At 41.0% G+C, this 13,818-nt stretch overlaps 1 protein-coding gene across 1 annotated transcript in view; it reads right to left on the bottom strand.

Moving 5' to 3' along the window:
• LOC100010958 (S-adenosyl-L-methionine-dependent tRNA 4-demethylwyosine synthase TYW1) overlaps positions 1-13,818 on the bottom strand; it is a 252,040-nt gene that overhangs the window by 119,511 nt on the left and 118,711 nt on the right. Inside the window, exon 13 of the mRNA XM_007485684.2 lies at positions 1,420-1,555. Within this exon, the coding sequence (XP_007485746.2) occupies positions 1,420-1,555 (136 nt within the window). The remainder of the gene's footprint in view (positions 1-1,419; positions 1,556-13,818) is intronic.

Here is a 13,818-nt window from a genome sequence, read left to right as displayed (position 1 = left end):
GAATGAGAGGTCAGGAAACAAGGAGCAAAGGTCTTTGAGAAAACTCAAGGCCTTTTCCCCAGAAGCATCCCCCAGAAATAAATCAAGAGAGGTGCAAAGTCCAATACAATGTCCATTACATATGCTGAGATTAATTAAATCTGGGTTTAATTTTCTAGCACAAAGTGATGGGAGAAGGATCTGTCTGCATGCCACTGCTAATCAGATGGTCAGGAGGGTAAGGAGAGGATCATGAGTAAGATCGAGAAGGCAACTACAAGATAGAATGTTTTTTTAATCAGGATCCCTCCCAAGAGATCAGCACACCTTTGAACCCTAAAGATCTGTAGTGTCATTATCTGGGACTTAATCACATGACAGTGCACCATCTTGGAGAACTGTTTTATATTCACGTTTAACAGCATTAGAAGTAGCATCAACAGAGGGCCAAGCTCAAGAGTCAGAAAGACCTGAATTCAAATCTTGTCTCTGATACATCCCAACTGTAACCTTGGAGAAGCCATTCAACCCTTCAAAGTTCCAGGCATCTCTCTGGCAGAGAAGTTGCCAACTTGCACTGGCGGAGTTTCCTCACTGGAGAGTTTTCTATACACATGAAATCCTCACTTAACCAGTATATTTCTCATATGTATAATGTTGTCTTTCCAACCCAAGCACACAGTGAGCACTTTGGGAAAGGCACAACAAATTCCTGAATTTCACATGGAGATGAGCCCAGTACCAGGCACCCAAAAGACACACGGCTCCTGGGTCAATGCATGAATAAAGGAGGAAGAGGAAGAAGTAACAATCATCTGGAAAATAAAAAGAGGAAAAGAACCAGCCAGGAAGGAAAGAACCCCAGGTTTAGGGCCAGTGTCATGCCTCTGCTATGGCCTGGGTCACTCCAACTTGCCCAGCTTGATTCCCCGTAGTCTGTAAAATGGAGGCCATGCTCACAAGGCCCAGGGCAATGGTTCATTCCAATGAGATAAAGGACAGAGCAGGCATCTTGGGGATAATGCTGGCTGGACAGTCAAGAAGTCCAGAGTTCCAGTCTCTAACTCACACAGGTCACAGCACCCCTCAGTGGCCCAGACAGCTCCCAAAGGCAAAAAGCAGCAGAGAAAGTGGCAACCGGCAATGATAAGGGGACTTTCCTCAACCAGGAGTTCCCCATACCCATGAAATCACAAGACCAGTCCCCATCTTAATCCTAACCTATGGGGAAAAGAACTAGATTTGCAAAAAGAAGACGCAATCCAGAACTCGGCTCTGCCACTTGCTGAACAACCCTGAGCAAGAGGCTTACCCCAGTTGGAGATCTGGCAAGATGACCTAGAACAGCCTCTTAGACTCTAAATACTATGGTCGGAACTTTATAAGCCATAACAGATGTTCTAGATGTAGCTATTGGTATGACTTTTTCTCAACACATACCTTTTCAGACAAAGCTTTTAAACTGTCAAGGAATCTCTGCCAGAAATCCTTGAAGAGCGGCCGGTCGATTTTTTTCAGGCTATCTTTGGTGCTAGCATCCACACTGACATACAGCTGGGTAACTGGCTCCAGGTTCCTTGGAAATTTAAAAAAGAAAAGAAAATGATACTTCAACATAGACATTTCATGAGATTAAAGTTACAGTCTTTAACATATGGAAATTCAACATTTCTCCACGTTCATGGGCTTCCAGCTGCTCCCATAATCCAAAAAGATAGCTCTTATCTATGATAATGCTGGCTGCCCACCTGCTACCAAAAGGTAGCAGGAAGTCCTAAAATCATTCCAGAAAGATGGCAAAGATGAATGAGTTGAATCAATTGAAAAAACATTTTTAAGTGTTTGCTCTGTACCAAGTACTGAGTTAAGCCTTGAAAAAGAAAAGTGAAGATGGGCCCTGATCTCAAGAAGCTTATATTATAATGGCAGAATTCAACACCCAAGAGACAGGGGTTTTGTTTGGAAACTTAAAGGGTTGGCGAGTAGAGGAAGGAAGAGATTAATTCCTAGTTTCCAAAGGCAATAAGATGAAAACTAGGGTTTCACTTCAAGGAAGCCTAGATTTTAAAAGCTGGAAAGGACCTCAGCAGCCATGGAATCCAATGCCAAAGGAATCATCACTCCACCATAACTAAGAAATGGTCTTCTAAAATCTGTCTGAAGACTCCAAAGTCAAGGGAATCTATTAATCCCCTTAAAAAAAAAAAACCTAACAAACAAAACTTTATATTCTGTCTTAGAATCAATACTAAGTATAGTTCTAAGACAGAAGGGCTAGTGATTGGGGTAAGTGACTTACCCAAGGTCACACAGCTGGGAAGTGTCTGACACCAAATTTGAATCCAGGCCCTCTCAACTCCAAGCCTGGAATTCTATCTACTGTGTTACCTAGCTTCCCCCAAACCCACTAACTCTTGAGGCAAACCATTCCACTTTTGGAGAGCTCTCACTGTTAGAAAGCTTTTTCTGACCTCACACCTAAATTGGCCTCTTTATCACTCCCAACAAGGATTCTTGGTTGTGCTCTGCGAGCAAACAGAACGAGTGTAATCTCTGCTTCACAAAATAGCTCTTTGAACCCTTAAAGCCAGAAATCATATCCCCCTTGATGTCCCCCAACCTGAGTCTTCTTTTCTCCATGCCTAGATCCTTCAACCCATGCACGGTCTTGAGGTCCTTTCCCATTCTCATACTCCCTTGGACACTCTCCAACTTTTTAATGTCCACCCTAAATTGTAATGCCCATATGTGTGATGATACAAAAGAAACTGGGCCAGAGTTTAGGCTCAGGAGTTACAGTTTCTGTCTCCTACCTCACCCTGGCTTCCTTTAGACTAAGGGAACTGAATTTCAACTGAAATACTACCTTCTAGAGGGAGGCTTCCCCAACCCCCCAACCTTAATTCTAGTGTCTTCCCTCTGTTAATTATTTCCTATTTATCCTGTATATAGTTTGCTATGTATATATTTATATGCAATTTCTATGTTTCTGTTGTCTTCTCCATTAAATTATAAGATCCTTGATGGCATGGACTCTATTTTGCTTCTTTTTGCATTTCTAGCACTTAGCACTGTGCCTAGCACGTAGTAGAAGCTTAATAAACATTTGCTGATTGAATTATTTTATTGGTTGATTGACCACTAAGGCACACCTGCCCCTGCAGATATCCTAGCAATGCTGAGAAGCCCCAGAGACAAAAATCAATGCAACTAAGACATCAGTCATGTCCAAGACTTGGTGCTGTTAAAGAAGCTCCTTAGACAAACAGTGATGGGCCAACTCATTTCAACTCAGCAAACAGTTACTAAGCTCCTATTAACATGATGCTCATTATGCAAGGTCCCAAAGATATGGAAATGAACAAGATACAGCTCCTCCCTGCATGGGCTTATGAACTAGGAATGGGCACATCGCCATGTTGACTCCTCCACGTAATGGTAGCAAGTGTTGTTTATTTGTGATACTTCCTTGGTCTTGCCCATCTACTGAAAAAAGACAGTGAGAGGCTGCAATCTTTGTTTGTGGCATGAATACTAAAGTCACCAAAATCACAAATTGGTATAGGGTTTCCATAATTTACTAATCTAATGAACTTGCCCAAAAAGGAAAATATGGCTAGTTTGGCATGATCTGTTCTCAAAGCATGAATGTTGGCTTATGGGAAGTGCCATTTGATTCCAAATATCTGCAATCTATCTCTTTTTTAGAACAATTACAAGAACTCCAGCAAATGTCCATATGGTTGAAGTTTACCACTACCAATTATACATACCATCAGTATTGGGTTTGTGATCTTGTTGCTCAACTCACGATCCATGTCCTCCTTCTACCTAATACTGTGTTGGCAAAGGCATGGCACACATGCCCCAGTATGCCGGAAGGGGCTACTCCATTCACCCTGAGGACATTTTTTGCATGCCCCATTCCTCTGCCCAGTAGGCCAATGAGAGTACTTCCTCCCTCTACTCTCTGGAGTAATGCAGGGGGCTCACAAGTGGCTTGAAGGTGCAATTTGGGCATGTGATCTCTAAAAGGTTCCCAAAGCTGGCCTATAGTATTCCCTCCTACCATAATATGACTTTTTTTTTCCTTCCTTTGACCCAACTTCCTATTATACTTTCTGCCATGATTCTCCTAGTTCACTTCATGGACTTCTTGATATTCCATAAGTTCTTTTTTTTTAACCCTTATCTTTTGTCTCAGAATCAATTATTAATCAGTTCCAAGGCAGAAGAACGGTAAGGGCAAGGCAATTGAGGTTAAGTGACTTGTCCAAGGTCACATAGTTAGGAAATGTCCGGGGCCACATTTGAACCCAGGACCTTCTGTTTCGAGGCCTGTCTCAATCCACTGAGTCACTGAGCTGCCCCTCCATAAGTTCTTAAAATAACTGCCCCTTTGAATATATTCTGTACCTATTAAATAAGTCCCACCCTTCTATGAGTTTATGGTACTCAAAGAATATCATGGTGGGAAGGGATCTCACCTCAGAGGATCGCATCTAATCCAACTTGTACATAAACAAGAATGCTCTCCACAGCATACCTAATAAGTCATAAGTCCCATTCCACAAAAGGTCAGTGAGGCTAAGGGATTTTTTAAAGCAAATTTACCATATTACATCAACAACTTCAAGGAAGACATGGAATATAACTGCATCCTGAAAATTAACAACCAATATGACTAAGTGGGCAATAGAAACATCCATGAAAAGATTAGGATAAACAACTCATGAGGAACTCTAAAGAAGAATAAAGACAGGGGGCAGCTGGGTAGCTCAGTGGATTGAGAATCAGGCCTAGAGACAGGAGGTCCTAGGTTCAAATCTGACCTCAGCCACTTCCTAGCTGTGTGACCCTGGGCAAGTCACTTGACCCCCATTGCCTAGCCCTTACCACTCTTCTGCCTTGGAGCCAATACACAGTATTGACTCCAAGACGGAAGGTAAGCGTTTAAAAAAAAAAAGAAGAAGAAAGACAAAACCAAGGAATTTCAAGAAAGGAAAAAACAATGAGCTGGTCACATGGCAAGAATGAGGGGTCACCAAGGCAGAGTGCTACATTCTTATCTTTGCAATATCAGAAAAAAAGCCAGAAAGGTCTCCCAGCCCAAGGATTCCCTGGGACAAATTTAGGGGAAGATATGGCCATGAGATGGAAAGGATGAGCAGGAATAGATAGATTATCTGAGATCAGCCTCATTGAAGGGAACTTGAAAATTGATGAGATCACAAATCCATTTGAGTTTCTGAATATACCCAAACCTTTGCATAGAAATATCTGAGGTATGATAACTTTCCCTCTTATTCATCACTGACTCCCATGAATTATTGACATTTTCCACTACATTTTTATAATGTCACATTCTACTGCTTTCTAGAATATCTAACTTGGTGGGCAGATGGATAATTTTCTCACTCTTCTTCTATATCAAATTTTCAAGTTTCCAAGAAAATCATTTTTTACCAGTACTATTTCAATGCATCCCATCCCTAACTAAGGGTCCCTCATTGCTATATCTTAAGCCATTATTCACAAATTCATATCTCATTCTCAGATAACATTATTAAGCAAATTAATCTTCATCTTTAGAAGCTTTGACCAGTAAAAATGATGAAAACACTACTGGTGTTCTAAGGTCTTCAGGTCTCTGGCTTGGGATTAGATCATCCCTAGTCATCCCTTCTAAATTCCTCCTGACAAGATCACCTGTTCTCATATAAGCTACCGGGAGAATAAGATTGATGATTGGTGTTGATTACTTGAACTCATAAAAAAGTTCACAGATAGATGCTTGAATTCCCTTTGCCTAAGAACATGGAGAGATTTAGAAGATTTAGAAGGGAATGTCACTCACTATGAATGTAGAAATGCCAAATCTTCTAAGCAAGTGAAAAAAATCTGCAAACTAATGACTTGATTCTATTGACAAGCCTAATTTAGAGGTAGAACTCTTGTAAGACCCAGGAATACTTTCCTACTGAGCAAAATAATTTTTCTAACTATTTGCTGAAGACACAAAGAAATGGTACATCATTACTTTAAAAACCATTAGTCTACCTTATCCTTATATCACAAACCTCATCCATTTGGGTAACAACCTAACTACTTTAACTCAACAATATTTTTATTTTTTAATGGAAAGGTTACAGAATGCCAGCCTAAATGGATACTTACTACTAACAATGGAAGGTATTTATCTTGAAGGCGCCTGATACAAAATGAGAACTATTTCATCACAACTACTTGGATTGTGAACGGTAAAATCCAAGGGTGGTGATTATTTTACAATCAGTCACTTCCCTAGTACTGGTAGAAGAAAAAAAGGTGCCCATATATCTAAGACAATGGCCTCATGAGAAAACTTCCTGTCCGAAAAGGTCATTCCTAAGGATGACTACCAGAGACTGTCATTACATCCAAGGTAGGATTTATTTATGAATAAATTCTAGGACTAGCATAGCATAAACAATGAAACCCTTAAAGCAGATGGTAAGAGAACAGAGGAACACAGAGGGAAATAATCCTTGGAGACGTTTAACTCAAGGAGGTAGGCTTCCTAAAAAATAAAGAGATAACTCTGTTTGGGGGCGGTGAGAGGTCTGGCTGCCAGAAGAAGGAAGAGAAGGTCTGAGGGGAATAAGCTGAGCCTCCCTGATTTCATCTCTGCCTAGCAATTGCCTTGGTGCTATTCAGGAGGAAGAAGCTATTCATTTGCCTGTCTTCCCTTATTATTGTAATCCAAAAGACAGAATGAAATCATTTTAATTAAAAAGTACAATCTGAAAATTATCATAATATCCCATACAGCTATATTTAACACCGATGTCACAGGCTCTCAAAACGTTTATAGAATTTTACTTTTCAGATGTTCTAATGGTTGATCCCTGGGATAAATGAATGAGGAGTACAAAAACAGGACAACAGGGTTCCCAACTAAAAGCCAATCTCCATTAACAAAATAAATTAATCTGAGCATGATTATTTCAATGGCTTGCACAATGATTAACCAACACTGAGTTGGCAACAGTCATTTATTCTGTGAACACCTGGCAGTAGCGAGACTAATGCTTTTTCTAGCATTGGAGATATTAGGTTGTGTTCCATCCCAGGGGGGTGAGGGCCACACACACAATGTCATTGTGTCCACAGTGTCACTGGTCACTGGAAAAAAATCAAAGTTAAAAACCAACAATGCACTTACTAGTGATGAAAGTGATGAGGATAATGACTAGGTGATGATAGCCCTATGCTGCTATGTCAGCGAGCGAGTGCTTTCCCCATTCTATTCTGGGTCATTTGGTTATGTGCAAAAACTAGGCCACAGATAGTAGTGTATAACAAGCAGGGGGTTGCAGTGGGCACTCCCACTGACAATGGGCATGACCATGGTGTTTGGGCCCCTGCCAAGCAGATACAAATATGAATTAGTCTGGCAAAACGATTCACAGAACTCACAGGTAGAGTAAAAGAAGGAATGACGGAAGCCATTAATGTTAGGAGAAACAGATACATGCTGCTGTCTTGGGGTAATATGACATGAGAGGAGGCTACGTGTGGATAGATTAGACTGTGGATTGAAGGGACAAAAAATCATGAGCTCTTGGTTTGAGTGCCTCTCAGATGCAGAAGCAACAAGGCGCTCCAAGGAGGCATCATGAGTTATTTTTCTCTCTCATCTCATCTTTACACCCAGAGTTCCTGTAGAAAGAGCAAAACTTGGCAGGAGTCAGGAAGTAGCTGAGGGGACTTAGGAGAGCAAATGGGTATAGCAGCTGCTTCCAAGATCCTTTGGGGGAGGAGGGTGCCTTCCATAGATAAAAGAAATGTGGTAGGATCCAAAACATCTAAGAACTCCAGAAAGCTAAAACTTAGAATAATAGAACCAGAAAAAAACAAGAATAGGCAAACTAAGTCAAAGGAGGCCTGCTTGGCCCACGTTGTAGTGGCAGTGTATGAATATAAGCTACAGCCTGATTCTAGAGTTCTCATTTCTGTCAGGGAGGCAGTGGACTCAGGGCACAGAAAGAGTCAGACATTCTTGGACACAGCCAAAGAGAGAACTTGTTCTATATGTATTCATGACTAGGCTTTTTAATTTTAATTTTTCTTTTTAAAACAAGGGGAAGACTATGGAGGCAGAGCCAAGGTGGAAACCCAAGCCAGGACCCAGATGAATTCTCCCAACATACCCCTCTAAATAACTTTAAAATACTACATTGTCAAATTTTGGAGTGGCAGAGCCAACAAAAGGTCAGAAGGAGACATTTTTCCAGCCTAAAACAACTTAGGAAGTCTGCAGGGGAGGTCTGTGACACCAAAGTGGGTGCAGGCCTGGATCACAGCAGGAACACCAGCAGTGGGCCTTGGAGGCACAGCCCTACTAGCAGCAGTCAGAGCAGCAGCAGCAGCAACAGCTTCAGGAGCTCTCAATCCAGAGACAATGGTAAGGAGGTAGGACAAATGGTCAGATTACAGGAGACCCTTGCTGGCACTGAGTGTAGTAGGTGTGATTGGCAACTCTATTGCCCACAAGCAATTCCAGCTCACAGTTCCACTGCAGAGAGGAGTGATTATGATTGGTCACAAAGGAGCTGAGGTCCTGGTCAAAGTTCCAGGGCCAAGAGGAATGCTAGTACTTGTGACTGCATGCAAATAGGAGACTTGTTCACAGAGAGAAACAGGCTGGGAAAATGAACAACTAGAACTTGATCATAAAAAACTATTACAATGGCAGAGAAGACCAAAACATATATTTATTAGAAGACACTAATGTAAAAACAGCTAACAGAGAAGGCTCAAACTATTGGGTCTGCATCCTAAAAAAGATAATAAGAAAGGGGAAAGGACCTACTTGTACAAAAATATTTATAGCAAAACTTTTTACAGTGGCAAAAACATTTGGGAAATGGCTGAAAAAAATTGTTGTACATGTTAGTGATGGAATATTATTGTGCTATGAGAAATGATAAGTAAGATGACTTCAGAAAAAGCTGCAAAGATTTGCAGGAAGTGATACAGAGTGAAATACGCAGAACTGGGAGACCATTGTACACCATTAACAGCAATACTATATGATGATTATCTATGAAAACTTGGCTACTGTCAGCAATGCAATGATCTGGGATAAACCTGAAAGATTTATGACAGGGAATGCTATTCACCGCCAGAGAAAGAACTGATGGAGTCATCTTTCACATCAGTGTACTTATGGTTTTATTTTGGGATTCTGGATATGTATGAGTTTGCTCTAACAAAGACCAATATGGAAGCATGTTTTTGCATGACAATAAAAATAAAACTTAAAAAAGAGAGCGAGAGAAAGCTCAAAGAAAAATGTCATTTCGACAAAAGGCCAAAAAGAATTCCTGGAAGAGTTGTGTAATTATCCTATAATGCAAAGTTTAAATTCTTTTGAGAGTGATTTTAGGATAAGAAACGTGCTACCTCCCCAAATCCAGAAAGTGAACTGTTTGGAGAAGGTGCTAGGAAGATGCCTTCAGAAACCACAGACTGGTACCAGAAGACCCACAGTGAACTTTGGGATGTGGTGACTTGAACTGTGGGGGGTTGAATACATTTGTATCGTATGTATACTCTTATGCCAAGGGGACTGCCCCCAATTGGCTTTTTGTCAATGTGCCTAGAAATCATCAGTTTTGTTCTCTTTCCTTTTACCCCCAAATTAGTGTAATTTAAAAGTCGATTATGTTTACAAGATCCACTGGAGAGATTAGTCTTCCAAGGGATCTGGGGGGGTAAGGAGGGGCGGCAGTGTAGAACTGGAAATCTTGTACCTTTGAACTACATTACCCAGGAGCCCTCTCACTTCCTGTCGTTACATGCTGACATAGACAGAAGACAAATTGGGTGGACTTCCATGTTTAGCCCTCTTTCCTTCTGGGTCAAGACATTGGTGGAGTGGGCTGTTTGAGCTGGTAGATTAGCCATGGCCTTATTTTGTTACTTCTAGTGATTACTAATAAATCTTATAAAATATAATATTTGAAGTTGTATATTAATTTTCATTTTTACAGAGTGAAAGAAAGAGATAAGATTGGTGGAGGAAAAATTAGGAAGAGAAATGAGATCAGTAAAAGACAATTATGGGAGGAAAAAGTCAACAGCTTGTTGAAAGAAGCCCAAAATAAAAAACAGAATTATAAAATTCTGGTAAAAGCATAAAAATTTATTGAAGAACTCCTTTAAAAGCAAAACAATCATTTATGGGGAGAGACAAAAGAGAGAGAGAGAGAGATACAGACAGCACTTGGAGGAGAGAAATGCAGTTAGTGATTATCAACTATGAACGTGAATGGGATGAGCTAGCCCAGAGAAGTCAGGCATGTATGGGACAGAGAAGACACACAGAATTGAAATGAAGGGCTGGAGCTGAGTCTGCTACACTATAGTTCAAGTGAAGATGGCAAGGTACCAATCATGATCTCAGATAAAATAAAAGTAAAATTGGACCGAATTGAAAGAGATAATCAGGAAAACTACATTTTGCTAAAAAGTACCATATACAATGAAGCAATATAAAAAATATTACACCAAGTTTCTCTCATAAAGGCCTCATCTCTCAAATATATGGGGAACTGAGGCAAATTTATAAAAATAAGACCCATTCATTCTTAAATTGACACATGGTCAAAGGATATAAACAAGCAGTTTTCAGAAGAAATCAAGGCTATCTATACCCCTATGGAAAAATGGTCTAAACTGATGAGGGAGCGCAGGGCCTATGGGAATAACCAATGACTGAAGGCCCTGGTGAGGGTCATTTGCCTTGATTAGTGAGAGCGCCCAGACCCATCGGCCTTAGAGTTGTCTATAAAGCACCTCCCTTAGGGAGGGAGCACAACACTCCTCCAAGGAGAAGAGCACACATCTACTCCCTAAAGGAGAAGAGCTCATAGAGTATGTTGCCTCCAGACCCACAATAAAGTCCTGTTTTACTGGCCATGGAGAAAGTCTGAGGCTAGGACACGGATGAACGCTTTACCCGCATTCAAATCACTTCTGATTAGAGAAAGGCAAGTTAAAACAACTCTCAGGTACCCCCTCACACCGATCAGAAATGACAAATGCTGGGGGGGACATTAGGGAAAATAAGAACATTAATGAACGGTTGGGTGAGTAGTAAAGTAGTCCAATCCCTCTGCGTAACAATCTGGAACTAGGCCCATACTGTGCATGTGCTTTGATTCAGCAATGCCACAGCTAGGTGTGTAGCCCAAAGAGATCAAAGAAAAAGGACAAAGACCGATATGTACAAAAGTATTTATAGCAACTCTTTTTGTGGTGGCAAAGAATTAGCCATTGAGGAGTCGGGCATCCATTAGGGAATGGCTGAACGAGTTGCGTATAAGTGTCCCACGTGACACAATGAGAGGAGGGTTTCAGAAAAAACATGGCAAGATCTATATGAACTGATGCAAAGCTCTGAGGTTCATCTTTTTTTTTTTTTTGCAAAATGGATACTATAGAAATATGTTTTGGATGATTTCACGTGTATATTGCAATTTGCCTTCTCAATGGGCAACGGAGGAGTAAGGAGAAGAGAGAGGATCTGGACTCAAATTTAAAAAGAAAAGAAAGTTAAAAATAAATGTTTTTTTTTTTAATAAAGCAGAAAGAAGAGTAAAAAAGAAAGAAAATGGATTTTTGTTCATTGAAAAAAAATTTTTTTAAGCAGAAAAAATACTTTTGGTACAGAATGCAGAAGCCCCATCGTCAGAGAGCTACCTTGCTCTGAGTGCTGGGCTCAGCCTACAGTGTGGCCATACTATGGCCTGGGGTAACGATAACATAAAGAGACTATGGGATAAACAGTGCTCCTAGAGATAAGAAACGGAAGTGAAGAACCAGCTATAAACCTAAGATGCTGATGTGAGACTTCTTTATTGCTATTTGGGTTAGGCAGTACTTTCCCATCCTGTCTCACTTGGTTATCACCATGATAGTCAAGGATTGTCCTCATTTTCCAGATGAAAAAACTGAGGTTCAGAGAGGTTGGAAGCCATGCTCCTGGCCACAGAGTTAAGAAGGCAGAAGCAGGACTCAAATCTTTCTCTTTAATCAGCTGCCTCTCCCCTCAGACTGGGAGGGGCATTCACCTCCTGCCAGAGTCTTCCTCAGGACTTTGCAGAGGACTCCATTTTCCAAAAGCAGCTCTGCTCAGGTTTGACTAGAAGAAGCATTATGCCTCTTATGCCCCAACCTTCAGGCCCTGGTACCTCTTTCTTCAGAGGGTTACATTTGAACCCAGGACCCTCCTGACTCCAGGCCCGGCTCTCTATCCATTCTTGTTGTGTATTGCCTTCCCATTTAACTCTAAACTCCTGTAGGGTAGAAACTACCTTTCTTTTTCTTATTTGTGACCCCAGGGCATAGCACAGAGCCTGGCACATAGAGGGTACTTAATAAATGTTTACTAATTGAATTAAATTGCATCAAATCTTCTAACTTCAAACCCAGTGGTCTGCCCATACTACTATATTAACTCATTTTCCCCCTTTAAAACTCTTACTTTCTCTTTTAGTAACATCTCTAAAACAGAAGGGCAAAGGCTAAGCAAACAGGGTTAAGAGACTTGCTCAGGGTCACACAGTTAGGAAGTGTCTGCGGCCAAATTTGAACCCAGGACCTCCTGACTCCAGGCCTGGCTTTCTAGCCATTGTGCCACCTCGCTTCCCCTTATATTAACCTCTTTAAAATCTGGATGTAAAGAACAGAGATAAAATCTGAGAGACGCTTCGGAACAGATTCTGCCCTTTACTGTTTTCCGAGTCCTATTGACATTTCTGAGATGAAACCCTGTCCAATATTAGCTGAGGGAAGGCTTACGGCACTGATACCTTTCAGATGGGCAGGCAGCCTCTGAATGTGATCACAAAGTCTGGCCCCGAATAGCAAAAGATCTTCCGGGCAGCGTGCGCCCAGGCTTTCCTCCTAATCTGATAAGGCTCCTTCCCGGAAGGAAGCGTACACTTGTCAGTTTTTCCAGGTGAAAGGGCAAGGCGAAACATCAAAATGACAGGAATTGACTAAAATGACAGCCGGTGCTATGCTAGCTATCATCAAAATACTTATATATGGAACAGCAAGGGGGCTCGGTGGATAGAGAGCCAGGCCTGGTGTTGGGAGGACCTGGGTTCAACTCTGTTCTTGGACACTTCCTAGCTCTGTGACCCTGGGCAAGTCACTTAACGCCCCCTGTCTAGCCCTTACTGCTCTGCTGATTTACGATTGATACTAAGGAGATAAGTTTTTTAAATACATAAGTATGTCTGTACATAGGTACATATGTAATATATGCACACATACATCACATGTAGCCATTTTATCTGACATGAACTGTGAAAACATGATCCAAAACGGTTTCTTTTCTTATAAGTACAACAAATTTTAAAAGATGCTGAAGATGCATTCAAAAGCTTTATTAATGAATTCAAGAGACCCTTCCGTATTGACCTATCCATCACAGGAAAAGCAAATTACCCCGATTAAAAAACCATATCCACATTTTTTGAGGGAAAATGCCACATAATTCTGTGCAAGGTTTCCAAGGTGTTTTTTCCAATGCAAAACACTCAGCCGACTGTTTCGCATTGGTTTTTTTTATAGCTGTGAAAGGCAAAGGGCTGACGTTGAAAAAACAAATAGAAAGAAGCCTCGTAATCAGGGGGCTAGAAAGATCCATTAGATCAAGAAATATATATATTTTTAAAAAGCTTTAAAATATCTCCCTTTGCCCATCAAATTGGTAAAAACAGCTTTAACATGACTAAATCCCATGCTGACAGAGCAGTTAGAAGACAGGCCCTCTTCCATCAT

The sequence above is a fragment of the Monodelphis domestica genome, chromosome 2 (genome assembly GCF_027887165.1).
Source record: "Monodelphis domestica isolate mMonDom1 chromosome 2, mMonDom1.pri, whole genome shotgun sequence".
In the NCBI taxonomy this organism is placed as follows: Eukaryota; Metazoa; Chordata; class Mammalia; order Didelphimorphia; family Didelphidae; genus Monodelphis; species Monodelphis domestica.
The sequence above is the reverse complement of the archived record's forward strand: the minus strand, read 5'-3'. Positions and strand labels throughout refer to the sequence as shown.